We start from the raw sequence: 27,576 nt of genomic DNA, 5'->3' as shown, positions 1-27,576 counted from the left end.
TCAGTCAACAACTAGAGAGTTGTTGTGCCATCAGGCTTTTCCCTCTGTGCTGGGACGCAATTCCACCTGTCCGCTACTCTGTTCCTACTTGATACACACAGGGGGACATTGTGGCTGCAGGCCAGGATCGTCCTTATTTCTTTAAGGACAAGCTCTGGGATAAATTCAAGATAAGTAGCTTTTCAAGGACACCACGCAAGAAGTCAGCCCAGAGATTCAGGTGAAATCCATAAACTGTACTTTTCACTCGGGTACAAATGGCCCAAAATTACATTGTAGACATGATCTTTACCTGGATGCTGGGTCCATGCCACAGGAGTTTTGCAAAGGGAAACCCCCTATTCTGAGACATAGTTTTGCTCACCATACCCTAATCTCTGATTATAACTGGCTCCTGTCTCTCCGCTCCCCTCATTGACTTTGTTCATGTTCCTGCTGTTAAAATATGCCCCAGACACCACTGCAATGGTCCCTCTACCGGTTACTCCAAGGTGTATCCTGCAAATTACATAACCTTCCCAGACAGCCCTCTGAAGAATGTCACCACAGTACCGAAACTGACCATGAAGGCAAGGATGTCACTGCTGAACCAGAAAAATAGATGGGTAAATGTTGATCACTGGACAAAGCTCTGAAGGAAAAAATACAGACCAGACAAAACATTACTAACTGCAAATGTGATCAATGGTTTGGATAGATGTATGGTTTCTATAGTAGATACAAACTCATTCTGCTTCAATTTACAGTATTTTGTTTATAGTTGTGGAGTTCCAAGTGTTATGAGGAACTGATATAATAAATGGGAATTTTCACAGTTTGATATCTCTGTAGCAGAAGTGGGTGTAGCATGCATTGGGCATCCGCATTTCTAGAAAAATGGTGCCGGGGCAACATTTAACAATCTATTAAGGTACATTTTCTACATTTGCAGCCACTTGTACTCAAGTCTTATCATAAATCAATAGAGTGTACCCTTTCAAATAAAAATTGAGGATGTGATTTTGTTTGGTTGCAGACATTGTATTGTAGTTGTCATTTATCTAGCACCGTTTACCATTATTATAGTCTCAATGCACTGGTGGTTGGAATACCCTCTGGGGCCAAATTCCAGAGTGCTGGAGGTCATGGAGTAGGGTTAGGGGTTAAAATGCATGTGTGCATTTGGTCAAATGAGGCTTAGCATGGCTGGCCAGGCTCCGGTAGAAAGTAACCCATGAGGTTGGGCATGTGGATGGGTGTTAAGAGGAGTCAGGAGAAGGCGTGAGTGCTAGATACTCGCAATGTGTCCAGTGTGCCCACATTTTGTAATAGGTCATAGCTGCATTCTACTGTGAGTGGATAGATAGCCATGCCTGTGGCAGATGTCCACTGAAGTGGAGCACAGATCGATCTTATATTTGATGTTGTTGTGTTGTCGGAAAGTCTGTGGAAAAAACGACCAGCTACCCACGTAGATTCTTCTAGTCATTATTGGGTGATGGGGAGCTACCCTCAAGTCTTATAAGCGCAATAGACTGGCTGACCTAGTATATCTACCATGCAGATACCATAGGATTTAAGATATGATTCTCTAGGCACCATGGACCGGCTACCTCTATGGACTTACTAGATTTCTTCCTGGTTCTTTGTAACTGCTAACCGCCTTGGTAACCTGATACTGCTGTTAGTAGACGGCTCAGTTAAGATCTTTAAGTGTAATGGGAGGATTACCACATGAACGCTTCCTGCCTTCCTCGCTTGGTTCCAGGTTGCCAAAAGGATCCAGTTCAATTCACTCTGCGTGGTTCCCTAACAACCTAATTCCTCATTTGAAAGTTTCAGGCCTTAACCTTCTCTTCACACATTTCAGGCAGAAAGCTACTCTTTCCAGAATTGTGGTCATCCTCACATTTGAAGAGGGCAGAGTTCACCTTAAAAGGGCATGGTTCTTTAGCCTTTTTTGGGTGATCCCCAAGACTATTCCTCAACGAAGGTCATGCCTTCTCAGTTTTTGTGACTATCCATTTGATCACCTTTCCTCAAACCTTTCAGAATATTGTGATGGAAAGAGGGCTGATATAAGAGGGAGACTGTGACAAATCTTTCAATGGTTGGAAATCTGCATAAGTAATTTCATGCAATTATCGGTTTACCTTTACTGTTTGTAGATGTATGATCTGTCAACTGAAGAAAATCACATTGTATTTTTTGCTGATTGTTCTACTGATTTTATATTTTAGGCATTCCTCCAGTTAAAGTGTTCATGCCAGCTCTTTCCCCAACCATGGAAGAAGGAAATCTAGTGAAATGGTTGAAACAAGAAGGTAGGAATCTCTCGAGTTGTTTCCATCAGTTGGGTCTGTTGAATTCAAAACAAGTGATATTGTTGTGGACTATGTAATGGCTTGTTCTCTTGTGTTAAAAGTATATTTCTGTACTGTAAGGCACAATACATAAATAATAAAACTAATGAAGTAATGGCTTGTTTTAGGAGGGAGTTATTTGCCAAAGCTAAGGATGCTGGCAAACTGTCATAACCAATCATGTAATGGGAATAAGAATGCCCCTTCCAACGTCACTCACGTTTTTAGACGTGGAATCTCCTGTGATCAACAAGGGAAGGTTAAATGTGAGTCTTCAAATATTAACATCTCAGATTCTGAAACCTTAATTCCCCTGTAAAGACAAACCATTCATTAGATCCTTATACCACTTTAGGAAAGGTAATTAAGGATAGACATTCATTTTTTAACAATATGCCCATTAACCGAAGCAGAACATTGCAGACTTCAAGTCCCCACAGTGCCCAAAGTACTGGGACGAAATGGAGGGATGCAAAGGCACTGGACTGCAGGTTGCAGGTTAATAGGGTTAATGAGTCACACCTGTGAGAGACTGGGCGGCATAAAATACCCCTCAGGTGCAGGCCCTAGAGAGCATTAGTGGGAGGTGGAGTGATTGCAGTTAATCCACATTGCAGTTGCAGCTGAAGGAGAGGAGAGACACCAGAGCTGCCGTCATTTGCTGAACGTTGCTGATTCTGAGAGGGTCTCTACCTTCAGACTCTGGTGGCAGGCGAGCACCAGAGAGACTTTGGAGCGAGGGACGCTCCTTTTCCGACAGGTGCAGGTCAGGGATAGCAGAGAGAAGTGGTTTTCCGTGCCGAGGGGGATCAGAAGAAACAGAAGACCCAAAGGCAGCAGAGCGAGCGGAGGCGCACCCCAAACCCGGTGAGTTCACCATCATATTGTGACTCCTGAGTGCTCTGCGATTGCCCGCTGGCCAGGCCACCTTGAATACCGGACTGATGTAAAAAGAGTTAAGTGGCAGCAATATAAGTGTTTTGAATATCGAACTGATGTAAAGCAGAACAATACTCATTGTGAATACCAAGTTGACATGAAGTGGAGAAAGTGGCACCAAAAGAGCTTGGCGAGCAGGCCAGCAAAGTGTCATTGTGGTTTTGAAGGTCATAAGAAGTGCCAACATTGGCGAAGCCAAAAGAGGGCAATTAAGAAACAAGATGTTCATAGACCCTATTGTCAGAGGGAGAAAGAAGATATAGGGGGAACGGACCTAAACAAGTATTGCCTAAGCCAAACAAGAGCCAGAGGGGAGAGAACCATTATCAGTACTTGTTTAATGAAAGAGTGGGAAAACAAGAATGTCAGGAAGGCTACCCTTCTGACAGAATGTATTTTGGAGGAGAAGAGTATAACCTGCATTGCATGTGGAAATCACAAGTGTGGAACAAGCAGCACCAATGTGTCTCATGTTTTCTCAGAAGTAGTAGTCAAAACTGATGTTGTGGAAGATCAAAAGACATTGTAAGCTGTGTGAAGTAGGGCAGAGCCACAAAAGTAACTGTAGTGGTGTTAGTAGTTTCATTGGTCCAGGCAGCTGATTACACCAGGGCAAGGGACCTAGACCTGGCAGGTGAGTAGACCAGGTGGAAGACATTGAAGTACTGTGGTGCAGTTTAGTGTTGAAGTGGCAAGACCACAAAAGTACTTTGTGAATAGTTGTGATATTATCCTAACATATCACTATTGCTGATGCCAGTATTTTCTGAACTGCTGCTGTGCTACGTATGCACTACCGATCCTTTAATAGCTGCAGATCGAACCTTCTGCAGCAAAGCCCTTGCAGGATTAGGCCGCAGTGTTGTGTGCCGCAGGTGTTTGCCGACAAAGAGGTAGCGCCCCCAAGGGCGAGCATGCGGTGCAGCTGTCGACCAGCAGCAACCATAAGGTAAGAAAGGGGTGAGCAGTGGGAGTAGTCACTACTGCTCTCTACTAAACTGCTCTTAATGTGCTCTCTGCGCAACCTTCGGTTTCCCCCTCTTGCGGTTAGCCTTACTTTGTGTTTTGTGAGTCACGGTTGTGTTCTGAGGCTACTGTGCCAACACTGCTTTCTAGATCTGTTTCCCCCCTCTACGTTCCCACTCTCCTGCAGGTTGCTGTTGTGCTCTCTAGGTCTGTTTTCTCCCCTTCTAGGCTCTCCCACTATTGTCAGTTATTACTGGTTACTGTGTTTCTGCTGTTCCACCAAGCTCTCTCCCACTCTCTAGTACTGATTATTGTTGGTTACTGCTGTGGCCACTTGCCCCCCACACCCCACCCTTGGTTAATCTGTGCCCCACCCCCCTTGTTCATAGTCCTCTCTGTGGTCTTGTTTCCCCACAATGTGTTTTTTTTTTTCTTGTGCTTCTCCTGTTGTCCCTAGTGTGTGACCCCCGCCAATCCCCTCTGCGCATCATGCATTGCACAGTGCTGGCTGTGCTCCTCTCTCCTCCTCTGACACACCTTGCACCCTCTATGGTGCTCTCCATTTATCCCATCTCTTCTAACTGCTACTCTATCACCTATCCTATCCCTGTCACTAAGTCTGGAAGGACAAAGTTCAAGATAGACATCTGGGTCGTCAACCCAGGCCTCCCTCGCACTGATACACACATCAGCGCTTCCTCCAGACAGACTCTCACTAACATCCTCTTTGTCGTTCCCTTTCAAGACCTATGAGGTCCTCGTGTCCCCCTTCTATTTCTCCAAGACCATCATCCGTGTCTATCTGAATGGCACCGCCATGGTCCTGGGCTCTCAGCCCAACATCTTCCTTTTTGATAGGCGTCTCCCGCGTCTTATTAACTTCCTCCCTTCTCCTGATACTCCTAACACCTCCCTGGCTCCTCCACCACCTCCTTCCTCCTCCGCTGCATCCTTGGCACCCACCTCCTCTTCTCTGGCCCCTATGCCACCTCCTCCTACTGCCTCCTCTCACTCTCAGGCCCCTCCACCGCTTCTGCTGGGTGTACCTCATTCCTGTACCCCTCCCTGGAAGTCTTTGAAATGGAGCAACCTGCTCCACGTCGCTACTCTCCATTCTCGCTCTCTTATCAAACACTCATCTGACATCGGTCAGCTCCTAGAAGAGCTTGACCTTGATGTCCTTGCTCTCACTGACACATGGTTCACGGCCAGCTTTGTCACAAGTTTTGACACACTCCTCCCTGAGGGCTACAAGATCCTCCCCAAGCCCAGAACCAACCGACCCAGAGGTGGAGTGGCCCTGATCTTTCCTGAGTGGCCCCTCTCTGACTGTGGACACCATCTACAGGTGACCTGGCCAGGTTGCCCTCTTCCTCCAAGTCGGCTGACCTCTGCTCTTCTCTCCTTGCCTCTACCTCTCAACTTCTCCTCAGAGATCTCAACATCCACCTGGATGCCTCTAATCCCTCCTCTGGGCTCTTCCGCAACCTCTGCAACTCTCCCTTTCCATTCTTTCTTCTGGTCCAACTCATCTGCCTGTCACACCCTGGATGTTCTCATCTACTCGGACATCCCCCTCTCGCCACTCTCTTGGTGTGACCACTTTCTGCTCTCCACTCACCTGAAACTTTTTTTCCCTCTCGCAAAGCCTACCACAGCACTGCCACCTTCCTTCTCGGCAATTTGGCCCATGAAGCGAGTGTCAGTGGATGCCTTTGTCTCTACCTTCTTTGCTCCTCATACTCCTTCGGCTGACTCACTCTGACACAGCCCTCTCCAACCTGTTAAGGATTTCAATCAGGCAATACACCCGGGTCTCAGCCTAGCATGCAATGCACAAATGAAATACTTATTTATTGTGTCTAGAAGTTCAATATTCTGAGTGATATTGCACTCATATGACACCCCTTCTCAAAATACTCCCAGGTCACACTGGACCAGGAATCGGGCTCGTTGGTAAAGGTAAGATGTATTTATTTCTCCAGCATTGGATCTTTCATGGATTCACATGCTTAGAATATTCCCTGTCGTCAGGCCGGGAATCCTCGTTATCTTTTTTCAAAGCTTTTTCCCTTGGAAAACTCGACACTTTTGTTTCCTACTGACGTCCTTTTGGGATGCTTACGCATGACCCAATAGAACGTAAGGTATATATAGTAAGGATCACCTCGTGTTTTCTACACTTTGTTAGGTTGTACTTTTTCCCAATGTTGGGGAAAGCGTTGCTCTGCCCGTGTACCATGTGTGGAACGAAGAAAGTTTATGAAGGGGACGGGCACATGGACTGCCTTTATTGTCTCTACCCTCATTACTCTGCGGACACCTGTGATATCTACAAGGGGTTCTCACAAAAAACGTTGAGGGAACGTAATCGGCGTCTGATATCGTGGCTGAACGAAGGGGCCTCCCCTCCATCTGAGGTAGGATCGGTGCGCAGTCTGGCATCGAACAGACCTAAGTCCCCTGTAGTTCCTCGCCGGTCGGTGTCGGCTGGGCCTCCGGCAAAGAAGTCACGGCCTACGGAAAAGAGTCGTTCCTCTTCAGGGAAACATGTAGCGAAAGGTGCTCCTTCATCGTCAAAACATGGTCATTTGGATCAGGCCCGTAAGCCAGAAAAATCTTCGTCTTCATCTACTTCAAAAAAGGATGGGCAAGACCCTTTAAGGCGCTCCTCCTCAGGAGACCATCATAGGTCTTCCTCGAGAAGAGAATTTTCAAAACACCGGCCTAGAGACTCCAGAAAGGCAGGATCGCCTAAAAGGTCTGCGCCACAACTGCCAGCGCCGTCAACGGGCGTCCCTGTCGTCGACTGCTTCACTACCGTCCGCACTGTCAATCCCTGCAGTGGTGTCGTCGACCCCAGTGGTGGCGATCGACAAGGGAGAAGTAGAAACTCCCAGGTTTTCATCGTCAACGGAGGATCCTCCAGAGGCTTGGCAACCTGCAGTGTATGACACAGTTCTACCAGACACCTTATTACAGCAGGAGTCTGGCTCTCTCGGTGTCGTCGATGGTGGAGGAGCGGGAACCTGTTGTTCATCCAACAGATCTCGGCTTACAGGGCGTTGGACCGTCGACGTCAGGGATTCAAAATGTTCCACCTACGTCTTCTCTGCTAAATCTGCAGTTGACATTGTCCTTGCAAGTTTTATCTACGCTGCCGTCCCTCTTAAGCCAGTTGGATGCAAGCTACGCCTCCGGGGGGATGATGGTTCCCTTATTGAAAGTGTGAAAGACCGAGTCAGCAAAGTCCAAAGAGACATCTTACTCACACCAAAACCTCAGAAGACCAGTGAGACACTTGTTTATGTCATGACGCACTCGACTCAAAGCAGAAGAATCAAGAAAATAATACAGAAACACTGGTCCATGTTGCAAATGGACCCGAAGCTGCAACAGCTTTTCCCACAAACACCCACATTTGCTTACAAAAATAATAAGGCACTACGCAGTAGCCTCATCAAAGCAGAACTACAGACCCCGCGAACCGAGACTGACACTTTTAGGGGTACGACCCCATGTCTGAATTGCCAGCATTGTGCAAATGTAATTAAGGGAAACCGCATCAGACATCTCCACTCCGGTAAAACGATTTGGCTTAAACATTCATGCACATGTGATGCAATGAATGTTATCTATGGCTTGAAATGTCCATGTGGTTTTTACTATGTGGGTATGACCACTAGGAAGGCTAAGACACGCTGGACAGAGCACAAATCAAATATCTGCACTAATAGCCAGAAATCACCAGTAGCGGCACACTTTGCAGAAGCCCGTCACACAGTGGCACAATTGAAATGTGTCATACTAGAACAAGTACAATTGGGCTCGAGGGGTGGAGACATTGTAAGGAAACTCCAACAGAGAGAAATCTTGTGGATTGAACTACTGGATTGTCTCAGTCCAAGGGGTATGAACCTGGAGTTTGATTTGATGTGTTTTTGTTTGAAGCCCTAGCGCTTTGGTTGAATGTACTTTACGTGAAATGGCTCTTGGTTGAACAGGCCTTAGATTGTATGTGGAGTAGACTTCTGCACGGACCCTGACTGAAGGAGGAATTGACTTTGGTATGGTAAGGTCACCTGTTGAGCTAAGTGATGAGCTGATAACAACTACAATAATGTGAATGCCTTGGATTCCATCAGTAGGGGTTTCCATTTGCGGCAGAATTGAGAGGCAAAGACCGATATCTCTGTGTTCATGACCTACATCCTCATGTAATCATATGATATGACTCCTGTGTCCACCAGACGAAGTGAGACTGTGAATTGGGTTACGTGGGCCTAGTTTATTTTTGTAAAAATGAATCCTGAATTGTTCCATGATCATGTTTTAAATGTTACATAAATAAACTGAACTCCCAGTTACCAGCAGGTCTCAATGCGAAATGAGCATTGTCGCTTACACATTAACTTGGTGGCTTCGATCTGCATTCCCCCTGTGTCCACCACCAGGAAGTTCCTACTGTGATCTTAGTGGCTTTTGCATTTCCACTCTACATTCAGTAATCTGCTTGTAATTGGTACCTTAGCGCCTTCCTTATATGTAGGTGATGCTAACATATTGACATTAACTGTTCCCGTTAATATATGCCTCAGCACCTTCTTGACATATGTGTAATCCTGATAGATTGGCATTTGTATGCTACAAATGGGATGCATACTCCTTTGACTGTGATTGTAAAGCCTTTGCCCACATCAAGATGTCGGCTATCGGCACTCGTGCGCATGCGTGAAGTTGCCATGACTACGAACATAAACATGGGGAAGACAACGCCATGCTTCTGCGTCGGACGGCTGTTTCCCTTTCAGTGCGAGGTAAGCGCTTGCTGCTTTTTCTCCCCGCTAGGGGTCCCTTGATTTTAGCACTTCTCACCATTTGGTATTTGAAAGCGTGGCCTAACACTACAGCGTTAGGACACGCTGCTAACTCCTTGCTGTGTATGGCCGTATGCCTGTGTGATTAACTCTGTAATCCCGCCTGAATGTTGAAACAGGCTATTTTTTTCGTGCCTGACACACACCTGCCTGGCAGAAAATGAGAGAGTTTAAAGCTGTTTTGAAATAAGTGCAGTGTTTGACTTTTCATGTACCTGACACATGAATCATAGAGTAGCAGACAGTAACACGACTATAGTACTTGCCACATGGGCTGCAAGCAGCTACACTATCTGCCTTTTGATTTTCCTTGAATAGAAACACAGTGGCGAGCTAAGTACATTCTGACCTTAGGAGCGCCCTGATGTTTTTCGATATGTTGGGGAAGCCTGAGGCTGGAATGGTTACTTACCTGTACAGCAGAGTGAAGTGCAAGGCCACTAGGGCCGTATGTTAATTAACAACTAGTCTGTCTTTCAAATTTGAACCCTAGACTCAATTCCCCTTAAATACTTCACTCCTTATTGGGCACCTGGAATCCTACCGCTTGACCTAAATCTGTACCTGGACTCAGTGATTCACTGCAGGCCAGCGAGTTTGACCTGACAACTTGAAAGCTATTGCTGATGGACCACAAGGTTGGTGGTTTTATTTATGTTTAAGTGACTTAGCCGTATTTATTCCTTAGGAACCTGAATTTTGGCAAACCCCAATGAATTGGAACCAACAGCCACCATAGCCCTGAAGATGGATTATATAGTAATCCGAAACGCGTTGGCACCTGAATAGACCCAATGGTGTTGTTTGGCACTGTTTAAATGAACTTGGATGATCGATGAGAAATGTTCTAGTGTGAATGTTGTAAACACTATACAAATTAACAAGGGGGGTCCTGGGAGTCCCTCTGCCAGACATTAGTCAGGACAAAGACTGATATGTTTGGGATATTTCTTCTCTGTGAAAGATAGTGAGCTAAAGACTCTGGGTAAGTCTCTCGTAACCAGGACTAATGTCTGGCAGAGGGACTCCCACGACCCCCCTTGTCAATTTGAGTATGTTGTAAACACTAGCCATTGAACCTCATGATGATTTTGCTTGTCTCTTTTTAGAAAATTTGCACTGAGCTATTCTTGTTTGAAGTTATTTTTGAAAGTGGTGTACAGTGATTTTCATAATGACTGTAAAGGGTCATTTTGCCTCATTGCGCTATATTCCACGTTACACTTTGCTGTATTAAAAACACTTGTGTTACACATTTGTACTTTTCTTTGAAGATATACGCAGTTAAGCCACTGGCCAAGTGCCAATTTCTTTCTGCATTATTGAAAAATATTCTCTCGTCCTGAGAGTTACGTTTTTATGTATCTGTTTGATCCCGTTAAATATAACTAAGGTACAGTCTATACTCCCATATCGATCCCACCATTGGGATTACCGGGATGATAGGCTTCTAAGTGGTATCTGGGAGATTCTCCCACGTAGAGTGCATATGGGGCTATCGTGTGACAACACACGATTCCGTTTTTCACGCCTCCGGTGACACCCGTCAACGCGGCAGGCACCGCTCCACGTTCAACGGCTGAGTTGCCGGTCAGCGAAGAACCCTCCCCACCCCCCGTTCACACCCGGAAGAATGTGAACTACAGGACTCTGAGTCGGATCAAGGTCCCAGAGACTCCATCTCGGACATTTCATCGTCGCTGTCAAGAGACCCTACGTGGGAATCTGATGGAGAAATGGAGAAATAGAAACTCCTAGGAGTCCGGCGCAGCAGTCACCTCCAGATGACATTGGGGCCTTTAATGCGATGATGGCGAAAGCCTGTATTGAATTTGGTCTGACCCCAGAGGAAGAACGGAAGGAATGCTTCTTATTTGACCATATGGGGAAGAGAAGGAAGTCAATCTTCTCGGTTCCGATACTCGACCAGGATTGGCAGGAAGGCTTGCGTACCATACGCCATCCATTTTTGGAGCCTGCAATCAAGGGCAGGTTAGAGAAACAATGTAAGGCCCCGGACTCTACACCCAAGTGTTTGACCGCACAGCCCTCTCCTGAATCAGTGGTGTCAGCAGCAGCTAGCAGAAAAGCTAGATCACAACACAAGTGCACAACACCTCTGGACAGTGAAGCTAGAAGGCAGGATGCCTTTGGAAAGAAAGTCTTAACAGTGGGAGCGACGACGGTCAAGGCGGCTAACTCGTTAGCTAATATGGCACTCTACGACCGTGAAATGTGGCATCGCCTGGCCTCCATCTTGGAACACCTGCCCGAAGAACACCGAAAGACAGCCATGCTACTGGTGCATGAAGGTGAGGAGGCATCAAATCACAGTATCAACATCGCTGTAGATTTGGCAGAGTCGGGGTTCAAGCAGATAAATAATGGGGTGGTACTAAGGAGACAGGCCTGCTTAAAGTATACATACTTTAGGCCAGAAGTTCATTATAAAGTGCTAGACATGCCCTGTGAAGGTGAGCAGTTATTTGGGGAAAAGATAGACGAAGCCCTCACGGGCATGAATGAGGATTCAGATACGGCAAGATCACTGGGGGCATTACAAAGTGGACGAGCGATTCGGCCCTTTCGCCCCTTCCGCTGAGCTTTGGGGAATTCTCGATTTGCCACATCCAGAGACCGGAATTTCAATAGATCGGCATACTCCTCCCAAGGATACAGGTGAGCTGTCCAGGCGACACAGAGAAGCCGGGATTTTCAAACTTCTAAAAGGAGAGGACAGCCTTCGTCTACCAAGAGTAAGCAATCGAAATCTCAGCAATGACAATCTTCAAGACGTCCTGGGAGGCAGAGTGGCCCATCGCATCGACGAATGGGAGAGAATTGCATCGGACCGTTGGGTGTTGGACACGGTGAGACTAGGCCACTCTTTACAATTCAAGGTCACGCCATCTCCGATTCCTCCTGTGTATTCGGTGCAACCCCATCTTTACATCTTACAGCAGGAGGTTGTTCTTATGCTGCAAAAAGGGGCTATAGAATTGGTTCCGGTGGCCGAGAGAGGCCTGGGGGTCTACTTGCGTTACTTCGTGGTCAAAAAACCCAACGGCAAGTGGCGACCCATTCTGGACCTTCGAGCTCTCAACAAGATGCTTGCACTTCAGGAGGTCATTCGGTCGATACAACCGGGGGATTTTCTGGCGTCGTTGGACTTACAAGACGCATATTTCCACATACCCATGCGTCGGCGATACAGAAAATTCCTGAGGTTCGTGGTGGGTCAGAGTCATTACCAATTCAAAGTGCTCCCACTGGGTCTAAAATAGTCTCCCAGGACGTTTACGAAATGTTTGGCTCTGGTGACGGCATGGCTACAACGAGAATGTCATCACGTCTACCCTTACCTGGACGACTGGCTAATACAGGGCTCGTCGCCGGCAGTATCGCACGCAAGCCTCGACGTTACCATGCAGCTTCTACAACAGTTGGACTTCGCAGGCAACTTCGAGAAATCTTTTCTGTCTCCCTCCAGGAGCTTGGTGTTTTTGGGCACAGAATTCCAGACTCAGTCGGGACTGGTGAAACCTTCTATAGAGTTCAAAAACTCAAGCAGAAAGCAGAGGAGTGGAGAGCTGGAACCAGAGTGTCAGTCAGAAGCTACATGTCGCTTCTAGGAGCCATGGCGTTATGTATCCCGTTAGTGAAGAACTGTTGTCTCTTCATGAGGCCAATACAAGAATTTCTGGCGGACCGGTGGTCTCAAAGTCGCGGACTGTGGTCCGACAAAGTGATGATCAACAGCGATCTACTAGAAGTGCTTTGGTGGTGGCAACTCTCAGACAATCTGACAAGAGGAATGCCTCTGTTAGAGCCGGAATTTCAATCCACAATTGTGACGGATGCCTCTCAAACAGGATGGGGAGCTCATCTGGGGTCCTTACAAGTTCAAGGTCAGTGGTCCCAAGGAGAATCGAGCCTTCACAACAATGTACTAGAACGAAGAGCGGTGCGTTGGGCTCTGAAATCGTTTTTGCCACGCGTACGAGGATCGGTTGTGAGAGTGTTAACGGACAATGCGACCACGATGTTCTACCTCAGGAAACAAGGGGGCACTCATTCCAGAATGCTCTCGAGCGAGACTCAGGAACTAAGGCATTGGGCCCTCAAACAAGACATCAGCATTGTGACGTTTCACCTAGCAGGGGTGATGAATGTACAGGCAGACTCTCTCAGCAGAGAGATGAACCAACGCCATGAGTGGCAGCTGACCGATCAGCAAGTGTTGAGCATCTTCAGGAAATGGGGTCGTCCTTCGCTGGATCTCTTCGCAACCTGGGAGAACCAAGTGCAAGCCGTTCGCCAGCAGATGGTCGCAGACCAATTCGCTGGGGGATGCGTTCTCCTTCCCGTGGACGGGCAGGTTCGTGTATGCGTTCCCTCCGTTTTCGCTCATTGGACGGACCCTCCAGTGGATTCAGAAATATCCATGCCGTGTGATTCTGATTGCCCCTCACTGGGCCAGGCAGCTGTGGTTTTCGGACCTGCTCCATCTATCCGTGGCAGAACCAGTGAGATTTCAAGTGACACCGGACCTTCTGTTTCAAGACAAAGGAGCAGTTTGGCATCACGACCCGGGCTCCCTCAGCCTGACGGCATGGCTCCTGACTTCTCAGAGTTTGGTTCGCTGAACATTTCCTGAGATTGTTGCCGCATTTTAGAGGCGGCGAGGGTTCCGTCCACGAATGTCTCATACGCATGCAAGTGGAAAAGGTTCTGTGTGTGGTGTAAGGATCAGCCGGGGGTGGACCCTTTAAACATTTCATCGGAGAAGATTCTGCCTTATTTACTACACTTGGCGAGAAGAGGTTTGTCTTTCTCTTTCATAAAAGTTCACCTGGTGGCCATTTCTAGGTTTACTCGAAAGAGGCACTCGACTCGGTTGTTCAGTGATCGACTAGTCAAACATTTTCTGAGAGGTTTATTTCGGACTTTTCCTCCGGCCAAGAAGTTCCCTCCTGGTTTGAGTCTCAATCTGGTGCTATCAAGACTAATGAAGGCTCCGTTCCAGCCTATGTCGTCGTCGCCCCTGAAATTTCTGTCGTGGAAAATGGCCTTTTTGGTGGCCATTACATTAGCAAGAAGAATGTTGGAGCTGCAAGCTCTGGTGATTGATCCCGCATACTTACTTCTCTTCAAGGACAAGGTGGTGTTAGCGACTAACCCTCATTTTATTCTGAAAGTACCAACTATGTTCCATAAACACTCTTCTATTGTGCTACCAGCATTCTTCGCGGAGGCTTCCTCATTAGCAGAGAAGGCTCTCCATACGTTGGATGTCAAAAGAGCATTGAAGTTTTATCTGAGTCGTACTCACGAATTCAGGCATACGAGACAACTGTTTGTGGCTTATGGACCCTCAGTAAAGGGTAGACCAATCTCCAAACAAGGGCTATCCCGCTGGGTTTCGTCAGAGTGACAGAAGGCAATAGCTAAGGCGGGGAAGCCTCTGTAAAGGCGTCCAAAGGCTCACTTGACAAGATCCACCGTGTCATCAGCGGCATTATGGTCGGGGATTCCGCTGGTGGACATCTGTCAGGCGGCCTCCTGGTCGGTGCCACATACATCTACTCAGCATTATTGCCTGGAGCAACAGCATGCAGCAGATGTGCAGATGGGACGTGCAGTCCTGCAATACCTGTTTTAGTAAGGTAAGCCCCTACAGAGTGGGGTACCCGTTTCAATGTACCATGGTTGTTGCTTTTTTTGCTGATTGTATGTTTGCGGTCCTATTGTATTGGTTTGCATTACACGCCTCCATGTATAAGGATACTGCTATGTAATCTATTCTAAGCATGTGAATTCATGAAAGATCCAATGCTGGAGAAGGGAGTAGTTTCTTACCTGTAACTCCGGAATTGGTATCTTTTATGGATTCACATGCGCCCGCCGGTCTCCCATGAATGCAAACCTGGTATTGCCTCTACTTTGGAGGTTACAATCTGAAGGGAGCCGCGGGGGCGGGGCTATTTATATCTTACGTCATATTGGGTCATGCGTAAGCATCCCAAAAGGATGTCGGTAGGACCCAAGTGTCGAGATTTCCAAGGGAAAACGCTTTAAAAAAAGATACCGAGGGTTCCCGGCCTGGCGACCGGGAATATTCTAAGCATGTGAATCCATGAAAGATACCAACGCTGGAGAAATGGAGTTACAGATCAGAAACTACTCCCTTAATTAAAATTCAAATCAAACAAAGGTTTTAATAGTTGGGGCTGCAATCGCCAATGTGGTGACAATACAAATCAGAAAGTAAATGAGCAATTAAATTCACTTATAGCAATACAGAAGATAAAACACAGGGAAAATAACTTTTTTTGTTTGTAGAAAAGATAGCGTTTAAGATAAGATTCCCCCTGCAAAGTTCTTAATTAACAAATGAGCAATTCTACACAGATGTAAGTAAGCAGCAGGAATTTCGGAAGCTAGAACAGTGTACTGGGTTTGAATGCAATCTTCCCTCTTCAAACAAGAGAGAAAAACGTTTTGGAAATTTTCACTTTTAAAATGACAGTTGAAAATGGCTTAGGAATACAATGAAAATGCAAAAATCCTTAAATTGATAAATTCCTATGGGAGCAACACTAAAAAGATTCAAACAAACATAAGCTGTCATATGAGCAACAATACACACTTTGAATCAGAAGGGAAGTTTGGAAATACTTTGAATGGGAAAACACACGTGTAAAACTTTTGCAAAATTGCGAATTCCCGCCTAATTTTCACTATGCAATTTTTATTTTTATAAACTGGGTTAATTATACTTTTTCTGGATGCGGTCGCTTTTAGGTTGTGGATGTAGCTACAGGTCTTAGGTTTAAGTGAGAGTTGAAATTAAGTCTCTAGCTATATAATTGAGGAAGTTTATGTGAGTTTGAATGAGAGGTGTTTTTGAAAATAAAGGTGCGAAAATTAAAACGGAAATCAGTTTTTAAAATGACAATTATGCTCTAAACTAGGGTATTCAGGCTGGTTACCAGTTTGAAACACAGTAAGATCCAGAGTGGTCCGCAGAAACTAACCCCAGCACCTCTGTGTCCGCCTTGGAGGACTCAATCGGATTACCCGTGGTATGATTTTAAGGGTTTGGGATTTCACAAGACAAAAGGATTTTAAAGAAATAATCACTAGCACAGGAAATCAAAGCAAGGTTTCAAGACTGGTGTGACACCATTACAAGTTCTTATGTTAAAGAGAGGATGGGTTATAGATTGGGATAGGACAAGGCAAATATACTGTGGGTTACTAGGATTCCTATTGATACTTACAGTCCACTGTAATTTAAGATTGGACCGTCAGAGTTCTGGTCATCCAGATCGGGTCTACAGACAGCAGGGCACCTCTGGCGGAATTGGATCAGCTTGGCGGTTCTGGTCAATAGGACTGGCACCTCAGACTGGACTGTATTGGATTGGCCCTTCTGGTTGCGGGACACTGTAGATCAGCGGGATGGCGAGTTTCAGCAGGCAAGCATTAATGGTAGCAAGCCAGACTGGATCAAAAAGTTCTTCCCTCAAGTTTGTGATGGTTTCAGGATTTGGGCCTAGCTGAAAGAGTTCAGCAAATGCTGAGGCCTGGTTTTGCAAAGAAATCTGGAGTCAGGAACAAGATGAAGTCAGGAACAGAGCGTCACACGGAAATCAGGATGGAGTCAGGAATCAGTGTCTCGGTGTGTTGTGAGGTTCCCTTATTTATCATGCCAAGTGACATCACTAAGTTTATGGTAGGGGCAGACCCACCAGGCTATGAGTGGTCAAAGGCACAGTTCCCTCCTTGCTCTTTGCTGATAGGATGACAGAAAGGTTGTCATATTTTATGTGACTTGGGGAAACTCCCACCGTTATTGGGTCCAAAATTTAACTTTCCCACAAATACACATTTATATACTTATGCCCTCTAATAAAATTGGACACATAAGTTACATATTTTGTGGGTTACATTTACATCTAACTCCCAAATCGGTAGGACCTGGCGTTGTCTTTCTATTGAATTTTAGCAATTGTAATCATAAAGGTTTGGCCTAACAATTCCTAACTCAGTACATATATGTGCAATCACCCCTAAAACATGGATACGCAATATTTGATTTGCAGCATTATTAGTCTCTGCGCAATTAGTGTTTTTGCATAACTTTTGTTCCTTATGCCGTAAGAAATCCTACCAAGTTTTCATCTGGCTAGCAGGAGTTCAAATTTATATGTATGCACTTTTCACTCATTTACTTATTCTTGACACCAAGTTAAATGTCATGGAGTTCTGTGGCAAAATAGGCGAATTAAATTCAAAATTCATCTTGCTTCACAAGTATGAGCAACTGGCAAGTCCTTTGAGGTTCAATGAGAAGGCTCCTCCCGGAGAATAGAACATCCTGTCCCTCCCCTGTAGGGATGAGTGCTCAAGCCTGCCATTGTCTTTGCCTGGGGCCCAGAAGAAAGTCTGAGGTCCTTTGTCATGAGTATGTGAGGCTTCTCCCCAGCAATTAGTCCTTCCTGCCAGCAGCAAAGTGTGAATCTGAAGTGTCAACCTTTCCCAGGCTGAGGACTGTCAAGGCAGAATTGTAATAGTTAATTAACTCAAGACTGGGTTTTAATTTTAAGTTACCTACATCTTTCTTTAAAATATATAAAATGAGCACAGTTTATAGAGAATTCTTACATTAGCAATCTTTTGACATTTCTTCAAGAATTAGGCCTTTCAACAAAAACATGCTTTCAAGATAGGCGATTTTGCACTTTCTTCCTGGAAAAACACATTAAACTGAGTTCTTTTAAATCCGCTTTTCCTATGCAGCACATACATTTTATTCAGCATCAGTTCTTCCCTTGAGTGCTGGGATTTCTTTGCAGTCTGGCTACATGTATCCTGCCTTGGTTTAAAGTTTCATTTTGTTACATGTTGCAATTTTAGCCGCATTTTCCCCGTGGAAGTGACAACAATTGTTCCTGGGCTACTTTTTACCTTAGATAGTTTTTCTAAACTGTTAGTCAAGGAGGCCCGGTTCTTCTGGCCACACTTATTGATCCTGACATTTCAGTACCCTTTTACTCTCACTGATTCAATGGAAAATAAATGGATCTAGCGCCAAAAACAGCACTTTTGAAGCTTGCAGAGCTACATTTTAAAAGGCATTTCCGGTTTTCAGCACAATCCTGCTGCTTTGTTCCATGTTGAATGTAACAGAACCCACTGGCATACTCCTGTAGTGAGAATTCTGTCCCCCCCGCCCCCTTTGACTGTGTGTGGTAGGGGTGCAGCCTTTCCTTGGTTGTGACCCAAACGCGGTTTTGCAGATTTTGGCGCACACAGGAGTCTGCACATCCATTTTGGGCTGTTTCTTTCACCATTTGTGAAGTGATGCAGTGAGGCACATTGGAATGGGTCAAAATATCCCACAAACCTGCATCTTTCTATCTCCAACACTCTGATAGCCTTGCCCCTGTCATGAGAATCGGTCTGAAGCGTACCTCCAAGTGCAACTCTTGGTATGACTCTGACCTCGCTACCCTGAATGGCAAGTGCAGGTTGGCTGAGAGGAAGTGGAGGGCTTCGGGTGTATCCTCTGATAAACTGGACTGCTGCCTGATCCAAAGACAATACAGACTGTCCTCTCCAAGAAGAGGGTATATATCCATGCCTTTGTCTCTGCGGCCACTAACACAGCTGAATTCTTTACAATCTACAAGGATCTGGCCAATCCTACTACAGTCTTTACCTCTCCTGCCCCTCATAGGCCCACTGTTCGGCTCTGGCTTCTCATTTTGCCACTAAAATACCGGACATCCTGTCCTCACTCTCCTCTCCCTCACTCACACAACCTTTGGCTGCCTCTCCCTCGCCTCCTCATTTTTCCTCCTTCTGAGCGATAAAACCTGACTGTTTCTAGACAAATCCCAGCTATGAAAGTGTTGTCTAAACAGGTGCTTCCTTGGTCTTTCACAACCATCAATGACCACATTTCCACCCTCGCTCCATCCTTGGCTGATTTCTGCAATCACTCTTTCGGCACTGGATCTTCCCGTCTCTCCTCAAGCACTCCTTTGTGCACCCCTCCTGAAAAAGCCTTCTTCTGATCCTGCCTGTCTGGCAAACTATCGTCTGATTTTTATCACTCCTCTCCTGGGCAAACTCCTGGAAAAGCTGGCCATATCCCAGCTTACTCTACACACTGAATCGGTTGATTGTCTCTCAGAGCAGCCAGAGGCAAGGAAACTGCTCTCCTGAACACCTATGAAGATCTGCTCTCTAAACTTGACTCCAGCTCTCCCTCTGTCCTCGTCCTCTTTGACCTTTCCTTTGCCTTCTACATGGTCATTCATGCCACTCTGATCAATCTAATCCATGAGAACCTTGGTATCGGGGATCAGGCCCTGGCTTGGCTGACGTTCTTCCTCCTGGACCGTTCCTTCCAGGGCAAACTTGGGTCCTTTCTCTCCACCACCACTCTCTCCACTTGTGGTGTCCCCCGGAGCTCTATCCTCTTACCCTTGCTCTTCAATATCTGTCTGGCCCCTTTGTCTGCTTGATCTCCACCTTCTCCTCTAACTTTCAGTGTTATGCGGATGATACTCTGCTCTTTCAGGCTCTCCTCATCCTCTCTCCTCCCTCGCTCATTCCTGACTGTCTCCACGATTCAGGGCTGGTGCGCCTCCAAAGATCTCTGCCTTCCTGCCATTAAGAAGGAGATCCTTCTCATTGGGACCCCAGCCCCTGCTTTCGCTCTCACTCTGGCCACCTTCCTTGGGCCCTCTACCCTCGCCTTCCTGTGAGGCAAAAAACCTTGGTGTCATCTTCGACTCCTCTCTCCTTCTCTCCTCACATCACAGACCTTGTCAAGAAGGCCCAATTCCAGCTCTACCTTCTGGGAGGTATTCTACCTTTTCTCACTTCCCCCCAGAAGCTCACTGTTTCCAGAGCCCAGGTTCTCTCTAGGCTGGACTACTGCAACAACCTATTTCTTAATCTGCATTCCTCTACTCTCTGCCCACTGCAACTAATCCAGAACAGGGCTGCAAGACTTGTCCTCGGCCTCAAGCCCAGGGACTGTATCTCTCCAGCCCTGAAGTCTCTCCACTGGTTCCCGGTGGCTGCAAGCATCAAGTTCAAGACCCTCTGTATGGACCACAAAGCTTTATGGGGCCTGGGAGCGCACTCCATCCAACTCTATCTTCAAAATACCTTCATTTTTGAGCCCTTTGCTCAGCTACCTCAAACTCTGAGGGTCAGACGTTTCTCCAGGCACAGGGTGAGGGTGGGGGTAGCTCTCCCTCCTCTGCGGGTGCCTCCCTCTGGAATGGCCTCCCTTCCCCTCTGACTTGAGCTAGACCATTTAAAGTTCCGGAAGCAGCTCAAGACCTTCCTTCTCTCCTCTGCCTTCTCTCTTGCTTCCTTGCTAACTTACATGGTCTGCTGCGCCGACTGGTTGCTTGGTACCCGAGTTCACTGGGTACCAGGTTCCTCCATCCACAACCAGTCTTCCCCTGCACTGCCTCCGGCCTACCAAGCACTTAGGGACTGTAACTGTAACCCCTACAGCCCCCTGCCTCCTTCACTTCCCCAGAGCTGCGCTGCCCTGGCTGCATTTACTCAGAGCTTGCTGCTCTGTTCGCGCTTCCCGATTCCCTCTCCCCTGCACTTCCCTGCTCCTTTCCCCCTGTAACTCACGTTGTCCCCACTTGTGCGATCCAAATGACGCAAAGCCTAGCAGGATAGTTTGTCTTGTCTTCCCTCCCTTGTCTTGTGGCGCCTTGAAACACTTGTTTACAGGTGCATTATAAATGCCATATCATATCAGTCATCCTGACAGAAGCATTTTTGTTGATACTGACGAACTGTGGAAGTATACCTATTCTTTGAGAAGCAGTTGTGTGGAACTCTCTGCCATCAGGGGAGAGACAAAATACATGTTGAACATTTTGAACTGTTGACCAAATTCAAGTTAGAGACTTACTGGAACAAGAGGAACATTATTGTAACTTTGTAAGAAGATGGGATTTCATTATTCTTTCGCTGTTGATTGAAATCCTGTTTGATTCTGGGGAAGGGAACTCACGTTACAAGGAGAAACAGTTGCCACGTTTCGAACATAACTGTTATTTCTGTTATATTTGAATTGCCATATATTACCTTGTTAAGTTTGTTATATTAACAAGTGTGAGGGACAGAATCCTTTTGTTAGTGTTTCCTTTAGTTACTTTGATAGGCAGGAAAATCCTTGTCGGGGTAGGGATAGTGAAACATTAAACCCTTTTGAGTTAATAAAATGGTATATTTTGAAAAAACTTTACAAATTTGTCGGGCTCACATTTCTGTCCCCTCGCAATACCCAACACTATTAGATATCTTCCAAAACTGTCTTAGAATCCCATGCTGTATATTCACTGAACACATACTTTCTGCGTTGCTGATCTTGTACATAATCCAAACATGCATACATCCTAACATAAAGCATTATCCCTGTGCCTGACTCGCTCACTGCATCTGCAACTTCCTTCCCTGCTTTCCTTCTAGCTTATTTAAATCTTGTTCTCCATTCCAGCAGATGAAGGACTGGTTTCCTCAGGCATGGACACAATATGCTACGGACACGGATGGCACTTTGAATCTACTACAGTGCTGATTTGGCACAGTACAGATTAGTAACAAAACTTCAAGGGTGCCGAAATGTGCATGACTAATAACTGACAGTTCAATTATTGCCCCTCTAAAGATGGTAATTGGCCATAGTAAATTTAGGTGAGAACTCACTGAGTGTCTATGGTGTCTTTAGGAAGGAAACTGTTGATAGAATCGTCAGTGTTCACTTCAGAAGAGACACTCTTTTGCTGTTTTTCCATAGTAATTCGGGAGGGATATTCTTGCCTGGGTTCCTTTGCCAATATTCTTCCCTGGCAACACAGCAAATTCTGGATCCCACTTGTTTCAACATTTGGTTTTAAGTTTCCGGTTTGTGCTGCATTGTAGTTATACTTAAGCAATTTAGCTCCTAGCCTTCATGATTGTGTCCTTAGCAAGCTGCTCCTGGTTAATTCATTTTATATTCTAAAAGGTTGTGCTGACTTGGGGGAAGCACCCAACTTCGTCAGTCCCCCTAACCATAAAAGCCAGCTTATTTGGTAAAGGTGAAAATTAAACTGCTTAAAACTAATGGACCAGTAAGCGTCTGCTCCCTTTCCAGCATACTAGTAAGAGCTAATTTTTCACTGTTAGGACAACCAAGTATTTTTAATGCTTGATACAACATATAAAGAAGAACTTTGTCATCTTTCTCACTTAATTGACTGATCAGATTCCAATGATGTACAACATGGATGCATATTGTCCCTGTTTGAAGTGGTCAGAGTAAAATATAGAAAAGCGTCTCGCAAACAAATGAAAGAACTAACTTTTCTTTCTGAACAGTTCACAAAAGAACAGTCAAAGCTCATACCGCCTGCATTTGAACACTAATCTTTATAGATTGGAACAAGAAGCTTACTTTCTCGCTCCTGCCTAATCCTATTTGCATTCCCCTTCCTCTTTAGTCCTGTCCATCTCCCTGTTAAAGTAGACATATAGAAAGGACTTTAAAGTCATCATATTGAATTAGATATGTAAAGGTTAATTCAGTTGTGCCCAAGACCTCTTAAAAAAAAATGAATATTATTCATATTATAGTTCTAAGAAGACGTAGTTCAAAAAGGAATCAAGGAGATTGTGCTGTGCAGTTTTTAAAAGACATACTCAGAAGGGGCTCTTCAGAGTTGTGTATCGGGTCCTCAAAGCCTGGTAATAGTTACCACAAGTAGTCCAAAAAGGAGCCCACACCGGCCAAGAAGTAACACTGTTTATTACAGTTGAGTGAGCACAAATCAAACAGAACAGTGGAACAGAACTGGTTAATGAGGGCTGATAAACTGGCACACTGCAAAGATTATTTTTATACTGCTAATACAAAGTTCATGGAGGTAAAAACAGTTGCACTTAAAACTTAATCGCTTTGTTGTTCCCACAAAGCTTACTGGTTAAAATATGTCCTACCCCTATAGCTAGACAAACATGATTGGAGCAAACCTACCTGCCCTCTCCCCGCTCATCTCCTCCCCATGTTGCGCCACATTGCTTCTCGCTCCACCCACAACGTTTGCAATTAGTAATAACATATTTGTGCTGACCTCTGGTCTTTTATTCATCTGCAATTGGTCAGCAACAAAGCGGAAGGAACACAAGGCACCCTGAACTAGTGGGAAGGGAGACATTCACAGGGCACCTGCAAGATAGCAACCTTTGATAACACTGCAGTGGACACTATGGGGGCTGGTTACTTTCCATGGACACCAGAACTTACTGTGTGATTGGTTTCTCATGCAACACGCCTTCATTCCACCTCCCCGTTCCCATACACACTGGCCAAAGGGCAGTTTAAAACTGCCTCAGTGTCATGTGAGTGTTTCTCTGGATCAGGTCAACGTCCCCAGCTCCCATGAGCAGCCATGGGATTGGCTCGCCGACCTTGATTACATCACCCAGTGCTGTCTCAGCAACTACAATCTGCTGCAAACTAACAGCTTCCCCCCTCCCTTGACCATGGTGCATGGGTCATGTGTTCGAAGTGAGCCTCCAGGGTGAAGCCCAACTTGTGGCACCCCCAGAGAATGCACCTACCTGTAGTTTCTCCTTTCTCGCACCTGTGCATACAAGTTCCTTGTGTTGATGTATCATAAACATGGTGTTCCCTCTCCCCTCTACCCTTGGTCCACTCCAGGCCTGATCCAAGGGCTCCCAAAATCCCCCTTGTTTCCCCCCCTAGGAGGTGTCCCAGCACATCCCCTCAATTGGTAGGTGCACCCCCCTATCTGTCAGTGAATCAACACATTAATTACATTCCCCCCTTCGATCAATACCTTCTTTCCCATCATCTCCCTACATTGTTCCTTGGGCATCCATAGCCGTGTTACCCTGGTCATGTTCCCTCTTCATACCCTTCTAGTGTGCCCCCAATTATTAGACAGTCCTGTCCATCTAGGGAGCATGCTACCCAAAAAAGCATCATAATCTTCTATAATTGGTAGGGTTGCTGCAAAAATCACATGCACTCCATCCTCTCCCTCATGCACCCTGGAAGGCTGCCCCTCTAGTTCAATTCCATGTCCATCAATTTTATTAGCAGACATTATGTACCGTGTTTTCCTCTTGAGACATTCTCACTGCTTGAGGATCCACTGACCGACATAGAAGGCAACGACCATCACAACAATCTCTGGGACAGTTATTTTGAACATAGCTGCTACCCATTCTGGCACCCACGCAAATAGTGAATTGAGCCAATTGTCCTCCATGGTATTATGCGTTTCGTTGACCATTTTTCCATGTAGGGTACGTATTTCCTCAGCAGTTTCTGTAAGTGTTCTTTGGTGGCATTGTTGGCGGGTTTTGCTGTGCAGCAGCTGCTTCCTATCTTGTGGCAGACTGTCATGGTGCATGCCCCCAGACATCAAGAGCAGACCAGCCTACCCCGGTCGCTGGCACCCATGGGGACCTTTAAGGCCCCAAAAGGTTGCCTCAAGACTTCCTGGAGTCAGTCCTGGTGCCAGGCTCATATTATTTCACCATGTAAGGCAGGTTCCAGGGGGGATGGAGACACATTCAGTCCAGCCTGAAGGAACTGAGCCATACTCTATTTTAGGTGTGGCTGGAGGGACTACTTTACCTGGGACTACTTGTGCAGGGTGTGGCTAGAGGGACTACTTAACTTGGGGCTACTTGTACAAAGCTATATAAACCACACCCTAAGAACAGAACACGCTTCGTGTTATTCTGCACTCCTGCAGCGTAATGTTCACCGTGTCTGCTAGCTCCAGTTTACCCTGTCTTCAGCGACGCCGCCTCGGGAACCACGAACCATCAGCACCTGTAGAGAAGGGGAAAAAAAAGAGAACGAGAACAAGGAGAGGTTAAGTCCTTACCTGAGAAGCTCCATCCGGAAGGCTTACTTTTCACCCGCTCTCGGAATCGCTGCATCTGCAGAAAGGAAACCCAAGCATAAAGAGTCAATACTCACCCAGAGGCTGCATTCTCCTGCGATCCATCAAGGTGTCCTCACGCGATCGCCGCCCCGGAGTCGCCGCATCTGCAGAACAGTAAAGAAACATGAGGTTAGTCGGTCAAGGGGAAAAGAACCATTTCTTTAAAAATAAAACATTTCAACGCCGCGCTTTTGCGCTAGAACTCACCTGCAGGATTTCTGCTCAACATCGTGGAAAAGTGTCACTCGTTCACCTGGCACGCCTGAAAACCGCATCTGCAAAAGAAAAAGCACAGTAGTGAGAATTTCGGCAAAACAGCAAAACAAAGAACTTGTAAGCAAACCTATACCAAGAATCTATTGGCATAGAGACTTACCTACAGAGCCACAGTTGTTCTGAACTCCGCTACAGCCCGCAGGATCAGTGACGCAACTAGATCCAGTCGAGAGGCTAAACAAACATCAAAGCGCCCCTGCATACAGTCGCAGGATGGAGAGTCTGCCATAAATAAACTAAAGGTGAGACATAAGCTGTGGGGAGCACTAGGAGGTCACGGGAGGTGGGAGTCTAGCCCGCCCCCTCACAGCTAGTTAACATCTCGTTTCAACATTTTAGGCAAACGCCCACTCATGAAGGAAGTAGTAACAAATCGAGAAGACATGTGCAGCCATTCATCGCTTAGCGTCGTGCGACGCCCCGTGGAGACCAGGTGAGCGTAACACAGACCCCACCCTCCATTGCAGTCATTAAGTCCAGAACGAATCTGTTTTGCAAAGCCATCAGACGCAGGGCACAGCGCTATTCTCGCACTGCGTTCAGTCCTTTTTTCGGTCGCGTTTTACCAACTGTAGCACTTTGTACCGGGTTGTCTGCAGCCATTTAGCATTGGCGGCTGCTTGAACCCCTGGAAGCAGGAGGGATGTAAAGAAAACAGATGCTTTGCTGAAAGTTTTAAATGCTGTGGGATTGTGTCCAAGCTCTGTGCTGATGCGGCAGATATGTAATTGCTGTTCTTTTTCTTCTTTGCCATTCGCTTTGGCTCATCTCTCACCTCCTTCAGCTATTTTTCCTTATTCTTTTCCCTTGGTGTGGAAAGTTCATTGAAAGTGAACAGGTTCGCCCGGGGGATGACCAATGCAGGGTTGTGGAGGGTCACAAGTGCGCATATCCTCCCAAGTCTGGAGGAAGCTGGGTGTAGGCTCTGGATCTGCAGGCCCACCAGTAGTCCATCACCGCCATGACTTTCTGCAACGCTGAGATGCTCCTTGTCCTCTCGCAGCCAGTGTTCACCCCCCGCGTTACCATCCCAGTTGCTCTGAAACAGAAAGAATGCTGTGTGAACGGTTTTATGTATACTGTGTTTTTCATCTATCCATATCAAAGCATGTACATTGACATTCCATATTTCCCTGCACTCGCTATTTAGTTTCTTTACCACCCCTTCTTCATATCCAACCTGCCCTTCTGCACGCCACTGCACCATACCCCTTTCCCATTTCCCATTGTGAAACCCCAAACCCCCTATTCGCATCGGGGGTCTGGTGTGGTTTATAGTCAATACATCGAAAACAATATCGAAAGTCAAAAAGAAAAAAAAATGTCAAAAAAAAGTCGAATTTCTTTTTCTTTACGTTTTTTATTCGAAATGGCGGGGTTCCCCCCAAACCCCCTTTTTTCTATTTTTTTATTTTACCCCTTTTTTTTACTTATTAAACCCAAAAAATACATATAAATAAAACATTCGACATTTTGTTTTCGACATTTTGTTTTCGACATTTTTATCTTTCGACTTTATTTTTTCGACTTTTTGACTGCACACTGTCTGGTGTGGCACTACAGGATATCATGTCATGTCGAGTTCTTGCAATATATTCTCCTGCGGGTAGTAGCCAACTGTTTCCCCCCACTGCGCCCCTTCAGTGTTATATTCCAGTATGACATTCTTTGTGGCTCCTTCCTTGGCCATGCTTTCAAGCTTCAAGCTGTATATAATTATCTGCATACACCTCCTCCCATTCATCTACCCATTGCACTTCTACTATGTGTCCCTGAAATAGCTCTCTAGTTTTGCATAGAGACAAATGCATCAGGCACCACCCCCGTACCCCCCTCTGCTGCTAACTCTTGTGGCAAGAATTGTTTTGGTGGCCCTGCAATGTGTGGGATTAGCGCACATAGCAAATGCTGTTGGTGCTCCCTCGCCCCATGCTTTTCATCTCGTTGTACCACACATTTTCAGATGCCGTGTATACTCCTTCACCAATGGGATCATAGAACTTTTCAACACCTTGCATATGCTTCTTTTGGTGGGTGTCTCCTTTACACTATTAACTGATGGACCTCCATTAACTTTGTTATGCAGTAAAAACCAGAGAAAAGAAAGAAAACAGAAGACAAACAAAATGATCCTATCCCTATTATTTTCATATCGAGCTT

The 27,576-nt window shown here is 46.0% G+C and overlaps 1 protein-coding gene across 1 annotated transcript in view; it reads left to right on the top strand.

The window, feature by feature from the left end:
- Nucleotides 1-27,576, top strand: part of PDHX (pyruvate dehydrogenase complex component X) — a 1,431,343-nt gene that overhangs the window by 431,079 nt on the left and 972,688 nt on the right. The window contains exon 2 of the mRNA XM_069623364.1: nt 2,220-2,303. Within this exon, the coding sequence (XP_069479465.1) occupies nt 2,220-2,303 (84 nt within the window). The remainder of the gene's footprint in view (nt 1-2,219; nt 2,304-27,576) is intronic.

Source organism: Ambystoma mexicanum, chromosome 11 (assembly GCF_040938575.1).
Source record: "Ambystoma mexicanum isolate Mex_15411 chromosome 11, UKY_AmexF1_1, whole genome shotgun sequence".
Taxonomy (NCBI): domain Eukaryota; kingdom Metazoa; phylum Chordata; class Amphibia; order Caudata; family Ambystomatidae; genus Ambystoma; species Ambystoma mexicanum.
Note: the sequence above shows the minus strand (reverse complement) of the source record. Positions and strands in the feature narration are given on the sequence as shown.